Raw genomic sequence first — 19,424 nt, 5'->3', positions numbered from 1 at the left:
AAGAAGACACAGCCCCTCCAAGCCCTGCCTGCTGTAATGTTCTTAGAGTCCCTGCCAGAGTGGCATGCAGAATGATAAAATGGAAACATGAGATAGTAATGAGAGGGATCTACAGCATCCAATACTACTCAACAGATGTCTGCTAGTCCCCTGCATCAGGACCTCTCATCAGCTCCTAAAATCCAGAAGATTCCTGCCTTCCCGCAACCCATTCCACTGAATGAACTCCCTGGGTTGTTTTTTTCATTTTGCATTAGACAGTCCCAATACCAAAAAAAAACAAAAAACCAAAAACAACAAATAATCAACTCAACTCCAACATGAGGGTTTGAAAGGTGCATCTCTTAACCCCCATCAGAATATTACAAAAATGGGCAATTACATGGTTCTTCTAAGAAACAGAAGGCAAGGAAGGGTGCTATGTTATAGACTAAATTGTTCAGAGAGTGATGAGCTTTCATAGGCTGTGTCCTACTTTATCAGATGCTATGAAAGCATTAGGTGTAGGTTTGGATCCCTCCAATATAAATGGGCCTAGGACAGAAGGAATCCAGGTTATAGCCATATTGTAGGGCTGTGCAAAGCTTCGGGTGCTAATTTGATTCGGGGGAGATTTGGCCTGAATCAGTGGCTGAATCTCCACATTCAAATCAAATCAGGAGACCAATAAAAAGGTCTGAATCGATTTGGAGCTCTCTGAATCAATTTGGAAAAAATTCAGAGAGCTTCACTGATTCAGGCAATCCCTGTCCGCTGCAGCAGGGAGCTAGTAAGTGGGGCTGGAGAGGCAGGCATGGGGAGACCCCTGTCAAGCCCCAGCCCCTGCCTGCTCCCCCATCCCTCCCATGGCTGCCCTGTCTGCTCCAGCTCTGGGTGCTTTAAAAAAAAGTCCCTACTCACTGGGTGCTGCCCGGTGGGGAAGCAATCCTTGCTGCCCCCCACTGACCCACACTGTGTAGGGGGGTTCTGCCATGAGACCCCCAACCCCTCCCCCTCTTCCCCAGCCCTCCCATGGCTGCCTACCTGCCCCAGTTCCAGCCCTGTAAGAAAAAAAAAACCAAAAAACAGAAAAGCCCAAGCTCACCAGTTCCTGCAGCAGCCTTGGGACTTTGGGAGGGCTAATGGAAGAGCTCCCATGCACCACAGGGCAGTGGGAGGGAAGCAGAGATTGCCCCCCACTAGGCAGGAACTGGTGAGTTCAGGGGTTTGAGGGGGTTTCCTTAGAGGGCTGGGGTTGGCTGGGACAGTGGGGGAGGTCCAGGGACTTATGCAGAACCCCCTATGCAGCATGGGGCTGTGGGGGGCAACGGGGATCATCCCCCCACCCAGCAGCACCAAGTGAGTGGGGGCTTTTTCTTCCCCAAAGTGCCGGGAGCTGGGGTGGGCAGGGCAGCCATTGCTGGGCTGAGAGAAGGGGCAGGGGATGGGCCTGTATGATTCAGAGATTCAGCCGAATCAATTCGGGACAGTGATTCGAATCACATAATCGAATCACTGTCCCCCGAATTGGCCGAATCCAAATCTGAAGCAAATACTAGCCACTTTGCACAGGCCTACCATGTTGGTCTAGAGCAGAGGTGGGCAAAATGCAACCTGCGGGCCAGATGTGGCCCACCAGGCTATTCTATCCATCCCGCAGGGCCCCTAAAAAATTTAGAAAATTAGTATTTATATGTCCCTGGCCATCTGTCATGTGGGCCTCAATGATTTGCCAGAACTCAGCAAGCAGCCCTGCACCCAAAATAATTGCCTGCCCCTGGTCTAGAGGCAAAAGGAATCAAAACTCAAGGAAGAGGTGATATTTTTTAGTATACCAACTAGATATTTGCAAACAAATTGTTTTATTTATTTGCAAGCTTTTGGGCACCCTCACCCTTCACCAGGCATTGTAAAAGCTCTCCTAGGTAGAAATGACAATTCAGCATCCTTTCTAGGATGGGTGCTGTAACCACAAGGTTGCTATATATGAGTTGGGAGGGAGATTGATGCACACCAACAATTTAGGTACCTCCTGAGTTCTACAGCTATTAGACTGGGCACATTTTGCATCATTCCATGGCTTAGTTCTGCCTAAATCCTGCTTAGGTGCCTCATTTACCCATCAGGGGCTGAGCCACTGTTCAGTTTAAATGAGCGCTCTCATATATTCCTAGTGGAAAAGGAAGGAGTGGTATAATCACGGGCACTGATCCTGCAAAGGTTTGCACCTGCAGCCAATGAGATTACTCATGTGTGGAAAAGTAAACAAGTGCATAACTCATGGCATGTCTAGCACTGCCTTAGAAAAACTAACACCTTGGCTGACAGGCTTCCCACAGAGGCCAAAGACTGAATGAAGCACGATCTGCCCTTGTGACCCTACTGCTATTCTGTCCAGTATAGATCTAAGCAACAATGAAGAGGAAAACTCACAGCAGGGTTGCCCACAGTATTGCTGGGGTTCATGTTCAGAGGGCTGATAGATGCAGTCTGCCCTGGGCAGATTCTTCAATCTTCCTTAAGTATTAATCTGACAGCTTTCAACAACCTTACAATGCCTTATTTCTAAATGTGTTTTAAATTAATTAATTAAATGCAATTTAGACTTAATAAGGCACTTAATCTATGTTCAAATGGTACCACTTGTTTATTATATCTTTTTAAAGGATTAATCTGTTTTAATTAGATTAATTAAATATTTATCTATTACCTGGCTTTTGAACCTCATTAAGAGCCAGATCCTCTGCTGGTACAAATTGGCAAAGCTCCAGTGAAACACATGCATCTGTGCCAATTTATACCAGCTAAGAATCTGGCCTTCAATGTTTCTAATAATCTAATGACATTTAAAAGGCATGCAAAGGCTATCTTTATTAATCTAATGACTTAATTATAACAAGTCAACTGGAATTAAATTGGTATCTAATTAGGCATTTATTGTCCTGTATTTTGCCTTAAACAAGGTTTAGATTAAATATATAAAGGGCCCTGGAGTGGGGAGTGAAATCTTGGAGTGGTCCAAGCTATGTATCCCCAATGGAGGAAGGCATCTCCAGGAAGAGCAGTAGGGTAGGATAAAGGCACAGCTTGTTTTTAGTGATTCCCATTGGCTGACTTGAGGTAGTTCCTTTCCCATATATTGTATAGAGGAGCTGAGACTAAGAGCCTAGCACAGAGCTATGGATTCTGTCCTGGGACTAGGGGCAGCATCCATATTTTCTCAGTATGTGCCTAAGCTTAGGCAGGATAACACGTAACTTTTGAGATTCTGGTTTAGAAGGGAGATTAAAATGATATAGTTAGGCATCCAGATCCCCACAGAGTCAATGGAGAGACTTTAGAGGTGCTGAAAGGAAAACAGATTTATGTTTCTGAGGCTTCTCTGCAGAAAAGGAGGAGTATAAAGTGCCTCCAAAGGCTGATGCAAAAGCCCAGAGATCCGTAGAGGTACAGGTGTTGTACTTCCCACCTTCTCAAGCTATCCATTATGTCTCCATTCACTGCCAACTCATAGCATGTAGTCACACCTCTGAGATTACTATATACTGAATGCTTGTTTACAGATTCAGAATTAAGGTGGTGGCCATAATGCCTGGTAGGTGATGCATTTGTCATGAACATAGGAGTACTAAGTTAGGTGCCTAAATACCATTATAATCAATAAGCAAGAAACACCTAATTTGGTCATTTGCTTCTAAAAACCATCTCTGCTTCTTTGAGTGTTTAAGTACCTTTGGAAGTCATGCTATAAAGGCTCAGTCTTTAACCTGATCCAGCAAGGCACGTAAGCACACGTTGAATTCTAAGCTGCTGTGTGGTTTAACAGCTTTGATGTGATATTCTCATAGTCTTCAAGTTAAGCATATGCTTAAGTACTTTAATGAATTAAAATGGGGTTATGGAATCAAACTCTTAAATAAGGTATCTGCTTGCTTTGCTATATAAGGATGATAGTGATACTAGCAGTGAAACTGGACTTGAGAACTATGAGATAACCATGTATAAGAACACAGCAACTCAGGAACTTGTGAGTTTTTGTTTTCCAGTCAGATGTTCATGGTATTCAGAGAAAAACACATGCTGTGTCTTATTGTGTTTTCCTAGCACTGTCCCTTGAAGGCCAAAGCCCTCGTGTTCAACACTGCAGGGTTCAGTTTGCTTGTGGCAGTTTTGCAGCACTGGGGTCTCCATTGCCTCTGCCGTGAGAAGCCTGTTTGCCTCTCTCTGCAGCACTGGACTGGGTCAAGTCAGAGACAGAGCAAGTATAAGTGTTGCATGCATATATTGAAGGCAATTGTTAAAGATCACCTGGATATGATTCCAGAGAATTATAATAATACATAACTGTTAGTTCACCCCAGGAGTGTCCTTGCTGCTGAACTCACAACGTAGTAACACAAAGGGTTTATTCTTTAAGACCTTAAAATATCAACTTGTTACAAGGAGGAATACATACAAAGCAATGTTTCTTATTTAACAGTAACAAGACGTAGCCACAAACAACAATAATACTTTCACTGAGACCATCAGAAAAGAAAAAAAAAACAAAAAACATTACTTAAAAATAAACCTTATTATTTTGAAATAGCATTGCCTTTATGGTTAATCTTAATTGCATATCAGTTTTGTTCTTGTGGCACTGTTGATAGGTTTGAGGCAGGCGACTTACATCATTAATTGCCTTGTATAGGGGATTGCATTTCAAATACTGGCTTTGTCTGACCCAGCTCCTATAGCCTGTTTGAGTGTTAGTAAAGTGTTGTTAAATGGAAACAAATGCCAGAAAACATTAATGTGCATTCCAAACACTGAATAATATTACAGTATTTTTAATTACTTGAGAATGGGGGGGAAAGACTTCAGCAAAAGGGGCGGTGTTGGCCCCAGTGCCCTGGACAAATTCCAGTTTGGTTAATTGCATTCTGCCCACCTAAAAATCCCAGTAGTTTTAATTGGGTACCTCCGTCTTTCCCATTATTTGCTCTAGTAGGTTTTGTCATACTGCTTGGCATTGTTAAACCATAACTGTTCTTCATTTGAGTGAAGGGATGGACTTCATTGCTGGGTACAGCCAGAAGAGGCTGCACTTCATTCCTCTCTATACAAACATTTTAACACAGCCATGATTGTAGTATATAGCTCCATGGACAGGATTAAGATTCCACTTCAGCAAGCCTATTTAACATGTTCCTGACTTTAAGCATATGCAAAATCACCACTTCACATTTTGGCAGTGTTCATTCCTTATACAGGTAGTGATATGTCAGACTTATGCAGATACATAATCTCCTGGAGCCCATTGGGCACATGCTTACCTACTTTACTGAGGCTGAAGCCAGCAAATTTCAGCCATCTGAAGCTTCTTTCCCTCCCATATCATGTTGTAGTAAAATCTATGGCCACTGGCAGATATTTTTTTTAAAAGTGCAATGGGATCTGCTACATCAGCCCAACAATCGTGTTTCCTGCAATGCCACATGTACATGGTAGGAGGTATAAGTGAGTGATCTAACATCAGATCCCATCATGATCCCTGGCTCCCTCTACACTGGCAACCTTCACTCCTGTGGCTGGGAGCTCTGATCAGCCCATGAGGCTCCCAGCTGCAAGCACACCATGCACACTACACATTCAATTAAAGGCATAATAGGAACAAGTGACAAAGATATTATGTGTATTTTGTGCAAAAAAACCCCCTCAGTCACTCATTCCTGGTTTTATCACACCATCCATTGAATGAACATGCCTCCACACATTCCTCTTAGATTTAGCATGTGGATCAGAATAACTTTATGATCATTAGTATCAATTGCAGCTAATAGATCTAATAGTGTTAACACCCATGTTTGTCCTCTGATCATAGTTCTTTTGCAAAATTCATTCAAAAGTATCTAAAGGTATGACTGGTGGCAAGAATAGGAAAACAGATGAAAGAGTTTAAAATTTATTGTGGCCTTGGTTTTGCAGGGCCAAAATTTACCTACTTAAAAAGGTTGTTTTTTTTTTTATGATCAACAAATGAAAGATGTTGAGGGGGAAAAAATCATAAAATATTGTACAAAGACATAAAAGCAGTCATTTGTATACATAATTCTGTTTTAATAAAGGGGTATTTTGCCAGTGAGGGCAGAAGGGGGGGGGGGGGGGGAGGACTTAAAAGATGCTGTCTCAACCTAATTCTGAGTGGTAATATTTTAAAAGCAACCTACATTTTTGAGAGAGAGAGAGTTTCCAAGTTTAATTTCTGGAAGTATCTTAGATACCTTAAAAGCCCTTGGCACTTCAGCCTTTAAAGCCCCTGCTACACTTTACATATATTATGCAATTAAGTGGTTAATCTCTCAATAAATTTAGACTGGCCACATGGGTAAAGACCAGCCACAGGTGTAAAGTAATTATCACATGATTAAAATGACTATCCAGCTATAAAAGAGCCAAGTTAGTGCTTGGAAATCTGCAACCACTCTATAGGTTGTTTCTACCCAGCTTTAATTTGAGCATATATCAAGGAACTAAGGGTAAATCTATATGGTACAATAAAGCATTGTGGAGACACTTTGTGCTCAATCCATGAATGCTGGATTCCAAACTGGAAGTAGTGTATATGTACTAGTGTAATTATGCAGGTGTAGTGATAATGTTTCTTTTAGCATATTGTGGTGCATTATTTTTCTGTCACAGCTAGGGTGCTTATGATTTGGGGTGTTGAACAGGTGTGGCATGTCTCAGAACAGTGTTGTCTTTCATTCTTATTGGGCGTGTCTACATGTGAATTTGTGCACAACTAAACTGAATGCACCTTAAAGGTGCATTATGGCAATTTAGGTGCTCATCTACACATGCATGCCTTAAGGCACCTTAATGTGAGTTGCTGGGTGAATGTGTTTGCAGCCTGCCTTGTGCAGCACCCAGGACAGCCCCCACAATGCCTGAGGCTGTGTAGCTGGGCAGTGCAGCCCAGCTCTGGCCCCAACTCTAACCCCCACCCCGTGTTCCTGCCTCCCAGCATCAGTGGAGAGTGGGCCAGAGCTGAGGCCATGGGGAGCCCTGTGGCAGGTAGGGTGCTGGTGAAGTGCAGGGTCCCCACTGTGGCCTGGGGCTGGTATGCATGAGCCAGGCAGGTGGCAAGGGGCTGGTGGTTCCCCTAGAGGACACAGGTGTGTGCGAGTGCAAGGAGGACAGTGGTGTGTGTCTTGGACAGGCACTCCTACCTCAGTGTGTGCGACCTGCACCTGCACAGCTTGGCACTAAGTCCCAAGTCAGTCGACACACCAACAGGTACCACTGCTGCAGGAACCGCCACTCAAGCTCCACGTCTTGGAGAACAGGACTTGCCACGTCTTCTTCTTGGCAACTCCAGGAGGCAGCATGGAGCCCTGTGGGGTTGGCTCCAGCCTGCTCCGTTGACATGCACAGTGTTAGGCCACCTTAAGGCATCTATACGTCCCTTAAGGTGCCTTAACTATTCATGCCTATATTTGAAACCTGCTTTATGCATAATGCAGGTATCAAATCTAGGCATGATTAACCTAAAATTGCCATTTTTATGGTGCAATTTTAAGGGTGTGCACATATAGACCTGTGCTCTTAATGCACCTTAAAAATGACAATTTTAGGCTAATCGCACCTAAAAAAAAAAAAAAAAAAGACACATGTAGGTATGCCCAAGTCATTTTGGAAAATGTTATTAAGGCTTCCAAGCTCCTTAGGTGCTTTTGAAATTTGTAACCAGAATGTTCATTGACCACTAATATCCTCTTTTGTGTCTTATGTCAAAACAGTAGTCCTAGTAGCGCTCTTCCTGTATTGGTCTGAGATTTCATCTGTAGTCTCCTTTTCAAATGTGGAGAGTGACCACTCCTAGCATCGAGTGTATGGAAGTTATACCAGCTTATCTCGGTATCTTACAGGTATAATATATTTGCTGTACTATGCCTGTCTCTCCATACTCTAGAGCAACATCGCATTATATCACCAGAATTCTAGAAAAGTAGGGCTGGAAGGGACCACTAATACAACCCCCTTCTCAAAGCAGGATCAGCCCTGTGTAAAACAAGTGTGCATCTAACATGCTCTTAAAAACTTCCATAGATAGAGATTTGCAATAACATTTTCACCAACATTCACAGCACAGACGGTCAAATCAGTTTGTTTATGACATTTTATAAGTTCCTAATGGAAACCAAGGTGATTTTGAAATAACTACATTGATATTATTATTTTGTTGTTTTTCACAAGCTGATGGTGAAACATTTTTAAAGGGAGGTATGAAACTTCAGTATTTCTCAACTGTATCCCAGCATTCATAATATTTAGAGCAGAAATTTTGAGATTTTGAGAGAAAAAAATTAGAGATTTTGCTTGTGCCCAATAGTGATGTAACTGGGAGCAATCACATTGGAATCTGAAGTCCATCAACAGCAAGAGGATGTTTGGATAAAAGTTCAGATTCAGGCCTAGCTCTAAATATTTTGAATCAGGAAGGTTAATTAACTTCCTTGGTGAGGGAGAGTTTTGGCAGGACTAAGCACAGTGAGCCCATATCTGCACCCTGAATAACGTAAATATGAACGTTCAATAAAGCCTCCACTTAGAAGCAGGAAGCCGTAGAGATAATTGGGAGAGAAACCTTCATAATGAACAACAAATATAATTACAGTATATGAGTTGCTGAAAACCTGATCTATATAAAACAGTAGCTATGCAAATCCAATGCTTTAAGTTGACATCTGTGCCATATGTAATGATGCATTACCTTAATGGAAAGAAGGCATTCACATCCCTTCCCCCACCTGATGTATATTGTGCCTCAAGAGTTGCATGTATTATACTAAGCATTACCACAATATTGTTCTTCAAGGTCTCAAGCTGAGCATTAAGCTACAATTGGATTGTCACCATTAAGGTTTTGTCACAGTCTGATTTAGGGAGAAAGTCAATGGTCTGGAAACAGATGTGAAACTCCTTAAATGCACCTCATCAGAGCTTCAAAACTAATTCCCATCTTAACATTGCTTTTGATTTTCTAAGGGAAAGAAAGGGAAGACATGAGGGGAGTGACAGTGCTCAAGTGGTGAAAAGGAGAGAGATAATCATGTGAGCACAGATGCTCGTGAACTAGAAGATAGCACTTTATTAGACTGGGATACGTGTTCTATATCCAAATTATGTCGCTCATTTGAAGTGTAATTCTACTCTGCCTACACAGCGTGGGGTTTCCATGTAGAAACAGTTCTCATTATAGGAACATTTTTTGAACCAAGATCTTTCAGGATGTAGGGGTATTTTGGGGAGGTGGGGTGGAGTTTATTCTTTGGGTTGTTTTTTTTTTTTTTTCAAAAACGATCAAACAAATAAACCCCAAACCAGACAGAGAAAGAAATTAGAACATCCTCCAGAGAGCTTAAAAGAGAGCTACACTAGAGTACCAATATCATGGTGATGAGGGCATCTATATGCAACGCGATAGACATCAGTTCCTCACATAAATCAAGCACCTCAGGAATTTATGTTTAAGCCTCCACACCCGAAGAGAATACCCTAACCCTGAAGGCATCGTGTTTCCACTCAAGGAGGCATCTCTTTGTCATTTTGATCAGGATTTCTTTTCATCCTCAACGAGATAGAAACCTCTCATTAAATCCTGTCCATTTTCCCCAAAAGTTTGGCTTTCAACAAATTGATACTTTCCTTTAAAATGCCTGACCAGTTCTATTTCCATCTCAGCAATGTCCAATTCAAATAACATGACTGGTTTACAAGAGGAAATACATAAAAAAAACAACAACCCTGACTTGATAGTCATGAATCTGAATGAATTGGGCTCCTTTGGGATATAAAAAAAGTGTTATCTGAGGGAACACAGTTGTCAACACCTTAATTTATTAAAAATCTTGGTGCACTGCTCCATGATTAAGGCCTGGTTTGTGTCAGTCATTCTCGATAATACTGAATTGCTGCAAAAACTCCTGAAGCAATGAAGGGGGAAAAAAATACACCAGGCAGAGACTTCACTTACCTGCCTGAATTCCTCAAGATCTATTTTGTTTCCCACTAGCACCAAGGGGATGTCGTAGGTGTGCCGGACACGATAAATGAGCTCCTTAAACTCTGCAGCCTCCTGAAAAGATTGGCGGTCCGTGATGGAATAGCAGATAATGAAGCCCTCTCCACCTCGCATATATTGGTCCCTCATGGCTGTGAATTCTGCCTGCAGAGTAAGAACGACATGCTCTATAATTTAGCAAATAAAATAATCCAACTATAAATAGTGGACTTGCTGAGAGTGTTTTTCCAAGGTAAATGTAAATTGTTTGTTTACGATTTTAAATAGTGCTTAGATTAAAAAAATAAATAAATTAGGCATCCTTCAGGGACTGAGACTGCAATTTTCCCCTGGATAATTCACCACCAAATTTTCTCTTAGGCAGTTTCTTTCTTGCACACAGCCAATCTGTCTTCTCAGAATATCAGTTTATTAATATAGATCCCTATTACTTCTCAATCACCATTTTTTTTTCTAGGTCTTGCCACAACATGTCTGCATCCTGGAGCCTACAGGAGTAGCAACACATTGGATGGCATAAGAAATGTAGCATGAAGAAAGATCCAGCCAAGCCTAATGGCCACCGGGCTAACATATATTCATAGATGCATAGATTGTTAGGGGCTGGAAGGGACCTTGCAGATCATAGAGTCTAGGCTGCCCGCTCTAGGCAACACGGTTAAGGCACACCTGTTTCTTAGATAAGAGCACACAAAGGGGCAAGAAGGTAGGAATCTTATCTGATCATTTTTTACTCCCTCCCCTAAATGATCAAGTATACTCACCTAAACCTCTCTTCAACCACATCCTTGCAGCATGAAGAGCCACCCCCCACCCCTCCAATATTGCTTCTTAAATATCTGAGATTCATGTCTGAAGTCCTATTTACCTGATCCAAGAGCCAGGGATGTCAAAGGGGAGACCTGTATTGACTTCAATGAGTTTTGGATTAATCTCTAAATGAAATGACTTCTTGGGGGGTTGGCGGGCTATTCTTCAAAGATTCTGTACATCTAAAAACTTCCTGAAGCAGCAGCGTTTCCATTCCAGTGCAAGATGCTATCACTAAGAGATGGGCTAGTTCACACTAGGAATTGGTCCAAACTTCTTGCCACATCAGATATTTTGGTTAACTTTCATTTCAATATATTTTCCAGGTGGCGTTCTCCAAATCCCCCTGTTCTTAATACCTCAAGCTTAGCTTTTTTTGTCAAAAGCTGGACTTGAATATTGTTGCTTGATCATGTTTTAAGGCAAGTTTCACCCTCAATGTTATGCATTTGTCTTGATCATGGCCAGAGTAAAGAAATGGAAGAGCCTCAAATACCATGGAAATGGCGGATTGGAACAAGAATTCTCTTGACAAACCAGTTTGCAGGAGATTTGCAACTCCAGAGCTTCCAACAGAGTTGGGAATTTATGTATAAATGTTAGAACGCCTCTATGAGCTAAGGGACAAGTAATGTCCTGAATTTTCCTTTCGCTTGAGATTTACGGAAAGATTTTCAAATGACAAGTACCCAACTTACACTGAAAAAATCAATGGAAAATGGACAATTAGATTACTTATGCCCCTCTTAGAATCTCAATGTTAAGTCTCTCTAAGTATTTTAAACTAGGCCATATTGATTACCATTACCCACTATAAATAAATCTATACTTAATGTTCACCATTCTTCTTTATCAATGACCCATAATTTAACTAAGGGTTGCTCACATATATTTTAAAGTCTCCCAAAGAGGGGGTTTCCTATATTAAGTTCCAAATTAGCAAATTAATGCCAGGTTTTCACTCAAAATGTGCCTATGAAAACATTCAATGCATGCCAAAGCAGAATTATAATATTTTAATAATATAATATAGTAATAAGTAGGCCTGTGTGAAGTGGCTGGTATTCACTTTGGATTCAGATTCAGCCGATTTGGGGGACAGTGATTTGATTCAGTGATTCGAATCACTGTCCCTAATTGATTTGGCCGAATCTGATTTAGAGATCTGGCCACTGCCAAATTGGGGTGAAGGGCTTTTTTTTTTTTTTAAGAGCTGGGGCCAGGTGGGGCAGCCATGGGTGGGTGGGCTGAGAGAGCAGGTGGGGGTCAGGGGGCACTCAGGGGGGATGGGGGAGCAGGCAGGGGATGGGGCCTGTTGGGGCTCATATTTTCATAGTTGGTAGGGTTGGAAGGGACCTGAGCAGATCATCAAGTCCAATCATCAAGCCCACCTCCCCCCACCATGGTCCCCTCCTCCCTTCTCCAGCCCCCTCCCCTCCAAATGACTGGCATGGAGTCTGGGTCCAGCTCCCTACAATGGCAACTGGGGACTTCCTGAATCTCTGAAGCTCTTCAAATCTTTTCCAAATCAATTCAGAGAATTTTGAATTGATTTGGACCTTTTTTTTTTTTTTGGTTCATTTCGTATTTGGAGATTCAGCTGCTGAATCAGGCCAAATCTCCGAATAGGATCAGCACCCAAAGGTTCGCACAGCCCTAGCAATAAGTGCTTTGACCTTATTCAAATAAAACATTGCTTATTTTTCATTAAACGTTGTGACAACATGACATTTTCCCATGCAACATTTCTATTTGGTCAAATCATAACGAGGGGGTGGAAAGCACACTGTCCAAGTTTGCTGATGACACTAAGATGTGGGGCGAGGTGGACACACTTGAAGGGAGAGGGAGGCTGCAAATAGATTTAGACAGACTACAAAAGTGGGCAGATGAGAATAGGATGGGGTTCAACGTAATCAAACGCAGGGTGCTTCACCTTGGGAGAAGGAATCCACAGCACACATACAGGCTGGGGAGTTCCCCTCTTGAAAGCACAGAGGCGGAAAGGGATCTCGGAGTCATTATTGACTCCAAGATGATCATGAGCCGCAAATGCCAGACCACAGCCGGCAAGGCCAGCCATACCTTGTCATGCATCCAAAGGTGCATCTCAAGATGGTCCAGAGAGGTGATGCTCCTCCTCTATGCGACTTTGGTCAGACTGCAGTTGGAGTATTGCATCCAGTACTGGGTGGCGCACTTCTCAAAGGATGTGTCCAGCCTGGAGAGGGTTCAGAGGAGGGTCACCCACTTGGTGAGAGGGCAGCAGGGCAAGCCCTATGAGGAGAGACTGAGGGACCTGAACCTGTTCAGCCTCAGCAAGAGGAGGCTGAGGGGAGACCTAGTGGCTTCCTGCAAGCTCATCAGGGGAGATCATCAGCAAATAGGCACAGCTCTTTTCTCCGCAGCACCACCTGGGGTGACGAGGAATGATGGTCATAAGCTGATGGAGAATAGGTTTAGGTTGGAGATCAGGAGGCAATATTTTATAGTTAGGGTGGCCAAAATCTGGAACCAACTTCCCAGGGAAGTGGTCCTCGCCCCTACCTTGGGCAAATTCAAGAGGAGGTTGGATGATCACCTGTCTGGGGGTCTTGTGAACCCAGCATTCATTCCTGCCTGTGGCAGGGGGTCAGGTTAGATGATCTGTTCCGGTCCCTCCTGACCCTAGCTACTGTAAAACTATGATAGAAATGAGCTCATCAGAATATTTGTGACTAACTTCAAATTTTACACCCAAGCAATGCTGTTGAAGACAATGAGGTTTCTCATATGACTGTAAAGGGATTCAGGTCATTGACTGTGGTTGGGGAAAAGCTAAATAAGTAAATCTGATCAAAATGAAGCCAATGGGATCTTTTCCCCCCATGTAGGAGCAAAATTTCTCTCCTGATGACAAATTTTTGCCGTGGCTTCAGGTATAATAGGTAATGTCCCCACAGTACTTTATTTGTGATGAAAACTCAAACAAAACAAGTCTACCAAAGCCACTTAAGCATTTTTCCAGAACTTATATAATCTACATCCCTCTTTTCCTCTTTACTTAGGAGAAAGGCAGTATGCATAATTATTACTTTAAGGATATGAATGAGTTTATTTCTGTAATTATTTATTATGACATGTTATTGTTGATGATTTATTGCACCAAACAGCCAAAATACCTTAGTGCCATGCTCACAGTGATCTTTTTTTTTTTGTATGCACTTGTTGTATGTCTGTAATTATTCTATGCAGACTGGATTGGGAATGGCCACCTGTTCATGTGCAGCTAATTCAATTAGTTGAGGGATTTCTTTCTTTCTGTTCTTTCCTTTTTGATGCTGTTTTTCACAAACCTCATCCCTGCCCTTGGTAAGTTTGCTGATTCTAGAATCAGAGAATACTAAATTTAAAAAGAAAATAGACTCAGATTTTCATAGCATTTTGCATTTGTTCTGTGTACTTTTTATGTCAAATCACTATGGTCTTCATAAAACAGCTTATGTTAGTGAGGGGAATGATCTACGAAACACATGGGGAATGATAAATGCCATATTTCACAAGAGAGAGGACCAAAACAAAAATATCTAAAACTTTTGATGACATTTTAATTGTGCTCTCGTGCCATATAATTTCATATCCCCCCCCTTTTTTTTTCATATATGAGCCAAGCTTTCATTTCAATAGGCCGATGGAAGTTCAGACAAGAATCCAGATCTAAGCTCTAAGGACCCAGGGAATTTTACAAGTGGTTCAGTACTTTTAACTTTATATTTTCTTTGCTTCTTTTATATTCGCCAACAATGCATCTATAAATCCTGCATGGTAATATCTTCCTTAATTGCTTCCTGCTATAAATGTGGCTTTTGGGTTAATTATTCAGGAACATAACTTGATGCCATGTGTTACTCATGAGGAGAAGAACTGAAACATTTCCATGTCAGTAAATGCAAAACAGCATAGACAGGAGGAAATCACACCTCTTCAAAAGGAAATCAGTTCTGAGAATCAAAGTGCAGATTTGCTGTGCTTATAGCACTTTGCGACTTGCCATCAGTTTCTAATATTCTCATGTGTATTATGACTAGGAGCTCTCTGAAAAAAGAAGGGTAGGAACTCTTTTGAAATGAAAGCATTTTCCAATTCAGGATGTGTGCAGCAGATCAGCATAAGAAACAGCAGCACTGGCTAGAAACATCCACAATTTTTAAGGTAGGAAGAAGTACATATAAATTTCAATTTTCCCTTCTTTTTCACATTGCAATGTATTGGAGGGGAGGAAACAGCTATAAAACACAATGCTACAGGGAATAAGTTCCCCAGTAGGTAATAGATTAAATATTCAATCATAGTTACTGTAGGGCTTCCTATTACCTTTGAAATGCCTGGTACTTGCCATATCTGTAAACAGATACCGGGCCAGTACTTTGAATGATCCATAACAGCAATGCTGTTTCAGCGTTACCAAGACACTTCGGGAGTATGTGGCACAAGGCAAGCTTGTTGTAGTGCTTCTGGTCCAACCAAAAAGATGATAATCCAGCAATAAAAGTTATTTCCCATGATCTGCTCAGTTCCATTTTGCCAACAAAGAATGCTCTATGCATGCTATATTATCCTGCAGAGTTTGGAGTTCATATGAGAATCAAGCAGCTAAAGTTTTTAGGTACTCCTGGGCCATGTCCCCACAAGTGGTAAATGTGCATTTTGTGGCACTGAAAAATGCACGTGGCACATGTAAAAACATCCTCCATGTTGTGTATTTGCAGTGTGGAGCCCAAAATAGATACTGGGAGACCTTGATATCTGATTCAAATGCAACAACAAAAAAATGGTGCAGCACACGTGGCTGCAATATGTGCTGGTCACAACTGGAGCCAAACCCCAGAGCCACACTCCAGCTTCTGGCCTGGCTCCATGTGTCCGGATCGCTGCCACTGCAGCCCCGGGAGGTCCCTAGGACCCTAAGTAAGGCTTCTGCGGTCAGCCCAGGTACTAGCCCCAGCCTTCCCTATCCCACCGGAGGCAATTTGCCGTGCACCGTGGTGCGTATGCAGGGGCATTTTCTGGGGAAAAGTACCAGCGGCACAACTATGTGCCACTGCTATTTGCCCTGGAGAAACACACGTGAGCATTTGTGGGGATGCACCCCTGGGGAAAAAACAGTAGAAGGGCAGTACTTGCATGCTCTGTGGCTACATTCCTTTTTTTCCTCTGAAAATGTGCATGTGGGACCATCCTCACGCAAATATAGATTTCTAATTCTACCCCTCTCTATCTCTTTCTCTCCCTGTCTTGAAAATATTTTCAGGGAAAACCATACCTTAAATATTCACCTAGAACCATCTGTTATTAGGGAACTAATTTCTTGGGTCATTTTCTCTTGGGATTTACCCAAGAAATGGTCTCTTAATCAGAAATATTCAAAGTTTGGTATGCAGTACTTGCTAGTTATCAGGAGAGAAATCAACTCAGCAGAGAAGGAAAGAAACCTTCCTTTATCTTTTTTTTTGATATATACCAAGAGGACACTGCATACTTTCAGACTTTCTTTTCTTCCAGCATGACAACTAACCCTTACATAGGTCTTTTTTCCCCCCATATACCGAAAAAGCTTTAAATAGTCTATGCCATTATCCCAGTTTGACCAGAGAGGAAACAGAGGCATAGGAGAGGAGAGTTACTTAGGTTGCCCTACAAAACACCGAGAGCGCTAAGTACTGGCCTCAGGGCTTCTGCAGCCAGTCTGGGGTCCCAATCACTAGTCAAATTAAAGAAAGATAAAAATAAAATGAAAGCAGCCTCCAAGAGACTCAAGCTTGTTCTTCTTTTATATCCTGCTATAGCCACAAGATCAAATGATTAGAAGCCGAGTTTGTAAAAATGCAAAGGCACAGTGCATTCAAAACAAAAGGCATCACAATTTCCAACTTACACATACGCTGCACATTTCATATCTGTTCTTTTTTTTCTTTCTCTCTCTTTTGATCTTGGCTTATACCTGTTTTGGAAGAGGTCAGAGCCTCCCCAGGGAGGCCAGCCTCACAGTTTGAGAAATGCCACTTTCTATATCTTCCTGTCTTGTGTTCGGCCTGACTTTCGGACTGGGAATCTGCTAACAGATGTTCTTAATCAAAGCTGTCTCCCTGATTACCAGAGGGGTCATTCTTATTAGGAACTTTTTTCACATTTATAGAAAACACAGGGGCCTTCCTTAGAAAGAAAGAGCTGAGGAATTGTTTGTCTACAACAATGAACAAACAAGGATAAAATGAACAAAAAGGGCACAAGCAGCACAGTGGGGGGGAGGGAGAAATCCATCAAACAGCAAATGGAAACATATAGTAGCAACACAAGGAACATGGGCTGTGAAGACAACCATGTACAAGTATCCATGGCCAGCACACACATTTCCTCATGAGAAACAGGAGGCTTTTTTCAGCTCTTGTGAGATTTTTTTGATACAAATTTGATGATTTCTTAACAGCAAATGGATTTTTAAGAAAGCTTCCTTACCCGGGGCTGATGAGTACTTACTCATATGTACTCATATGAATATGATAGCAGGGTTAGAAGCAGCCTTCACCTCCCTGCAGGAGGGCTGCAAAGAGGATGGAGCTGGGCTGTTTTCAGTGGGGGCAGGTGGCAGGACAAGGAGCAATGGGCTCAAGTTGTAGCAATGGAGGTTTGAGTTGGATATTAGGAACAACTTTCTAGGAGGGTGGTGAAGCATGGGAACGGGTTACCTAGAGATGTGGTGGGATCTCCATCCTTGGAGGTTTTTATGGCCCAGCTCGACAACCCCTGGCTGGGATCCTCAAGTTGGGGATGGTCCTACTTGAGCAGGGGGTTGGACAAGATGACTTCTGAGGTCCCTTCCAACCCTAATTTTCTATTGTTCTAATATTCTCAGGCAGCTCCACTGGGACTCGCCATAATTTCATAGTTTCATAGTTTGTAGGGTAGGAAGGGACCTTGACAGGTCATCGAGTCTGTCATCACCCCTTGCCATGACAGGAAAGAGCGCTGGGGTCAAACGACCCCAGCAAGGTGTTCATCTAGCCTCCTCTTAAAGACCCCCAGGGTAGAAGCCAGCACCACTTCTCTTGGAAGTTGGTTCCAGATCCTAGCCGTTCTGAATGTGAAGTAGTGCCTCCTTTATAATATGTACTAAGACATATTAGTACTTGGTGGTGTCATTCACACAAAGAAGTGTCCCCCTGTCCCCACCCCGACATGCACCTATTCCAACCAAAAAATGCAGGGATTTAGACTTCTCCTACTCCAGTCCTCCACAATGGCTTGGTGAGTACTGCGATGTAAATATTTTCCTGCAGGGCCACAAGTTTATTTTTCCCTTCCAAGTTCTTATGCCAGTCTCTAAAAGGGGATGGGTGGGAAGGGGAGGACAATATTCCAAAGGAAAGTTGATATATCTCACTTGATCAACACCCCACAACATGAGGTGCTGCACCCAGTTTAGGGTAGAGAGTGTGAAGGTGCTGCATTCAACTGAAGACTGCCAGGTGTCTGGCATTATCATTGACAGGGTACACAACTGAGTCTACACCAGTCTATTTATACCCAGGAACTGGCTTTGGGGACCAAAAGTGCATCAGTCTGCCAGCTGGCTGCAAGGACAAGCAAAGCAGGCAATGTGGCAAATGTCAGAGATGCATCACTTGGCCCTCGCTGCCATCTCCTCCTCCCCAAGTCAAGTCTGAAAGCATCAAGCACAAAAGGTATTTTACAGCAAAGGAAAATGAAAGAAGTGTGCAGCAGGTGGTGTGCAGCCACTTGTGCCTACCCAAGCCATCTGCCACTCCGTTGACAGGGAGGATGGAGAGTTGGATGAAAGCTCAGCTACAGACCCAAGCAGACACTGGGGCATTGGTGTGAACACTAGGAGGTCTGATTCTCATTTTCACTGTTTCCTCTACCTTGCTCTGACATTACCTCCACCCCTGCAATTTCCCTTGATACTCCTCTGACGTTGGTGCCAGTGTGATGTAAAGGGGCCTTAATGTAAATGAGAATCCTTTCCAGCCTGCAGGGGAAATGGGTTATTACAATAATCAGTTCCTTGATTAATGACCAGTCAGTTTCTTACAATGTATAATTACAGGAAGCAATCCTTCCTCACCTCATTATAAAAGAGAAACACGTATGTGTGAAAGAGCAAGGATCTGTATTGTCCTATTCAAACACCTGGGCAGTGGATCTGTCTTCAGAAGCCTGGCAGGAAAGGAGCCATTTATAGTGGGTACAAGTGAATCAGACGCAGGGGCTTATTTTTATTTTTTTTTAACATGGTGTTGGGGTATCAGTGATATCTCTGTTTCACTACTTCTGAGACATTAAACTTGGCAGTGCCAAGCACGTCCTCTTTAAGACCTTGACATCTTGGCCAGACTCTTTCCCATTTGAACCAGAGAACAAACAAAGCTATATTCATTTGTACAGTCAGTGGGGGCAGAGGATATGGTGGAAATGAAGATACACGCATGATGCCTTCAGACCCACACGGGTGGATATGAACTGGAACACCGGAGCCAAACTTCCCTGCACTTTGAAAGTTTGGATTTGAATC

At 42.6% G+C, this 19,424-nt stretch overlaps 1 protein-coding gene across 1 annotated transcript in view; it reads right to left on the bottom strand.

Annotated features, from left to right (window-relative positions):
- The window catches only part of RIT2 (Ras like without CAAX 2), a 297,208-nt gene that overhangs the window by 126,444 nt on the left and 151,340 nt on the right, over positions 1 to 19,424 (bottom strand). Inside the window, exon 4 of the mRNA XM_014594101.3 lies at positions 9,998 to 10,189. Coding sequence (XP_014449587.1) covers positions 9,998 to 10,189 — 192 coding nt within the window. The remainder of the gene's footprint in view (positions 1 to 9,997; positions 10,190 to 19,424) is intronic.

This window comes from Alligator mississippiensis, chromosome 3 (assembly GCF_030867095.1).
Source record: "Alligator mississippiensis isolate rAllMis1 chromosome 3, rAllMis1, whole genome shotgun sequence".
NCBI lineage: Eukaryota > Metazoa > Chordata > Crocodylia > Alligatoridae > Alligator > Alligator mississippiensis.
Note: the sequence above shows the minus strand (reverse complement) of the source record. Positions and strands in the feature narration are given on the sequence as shown.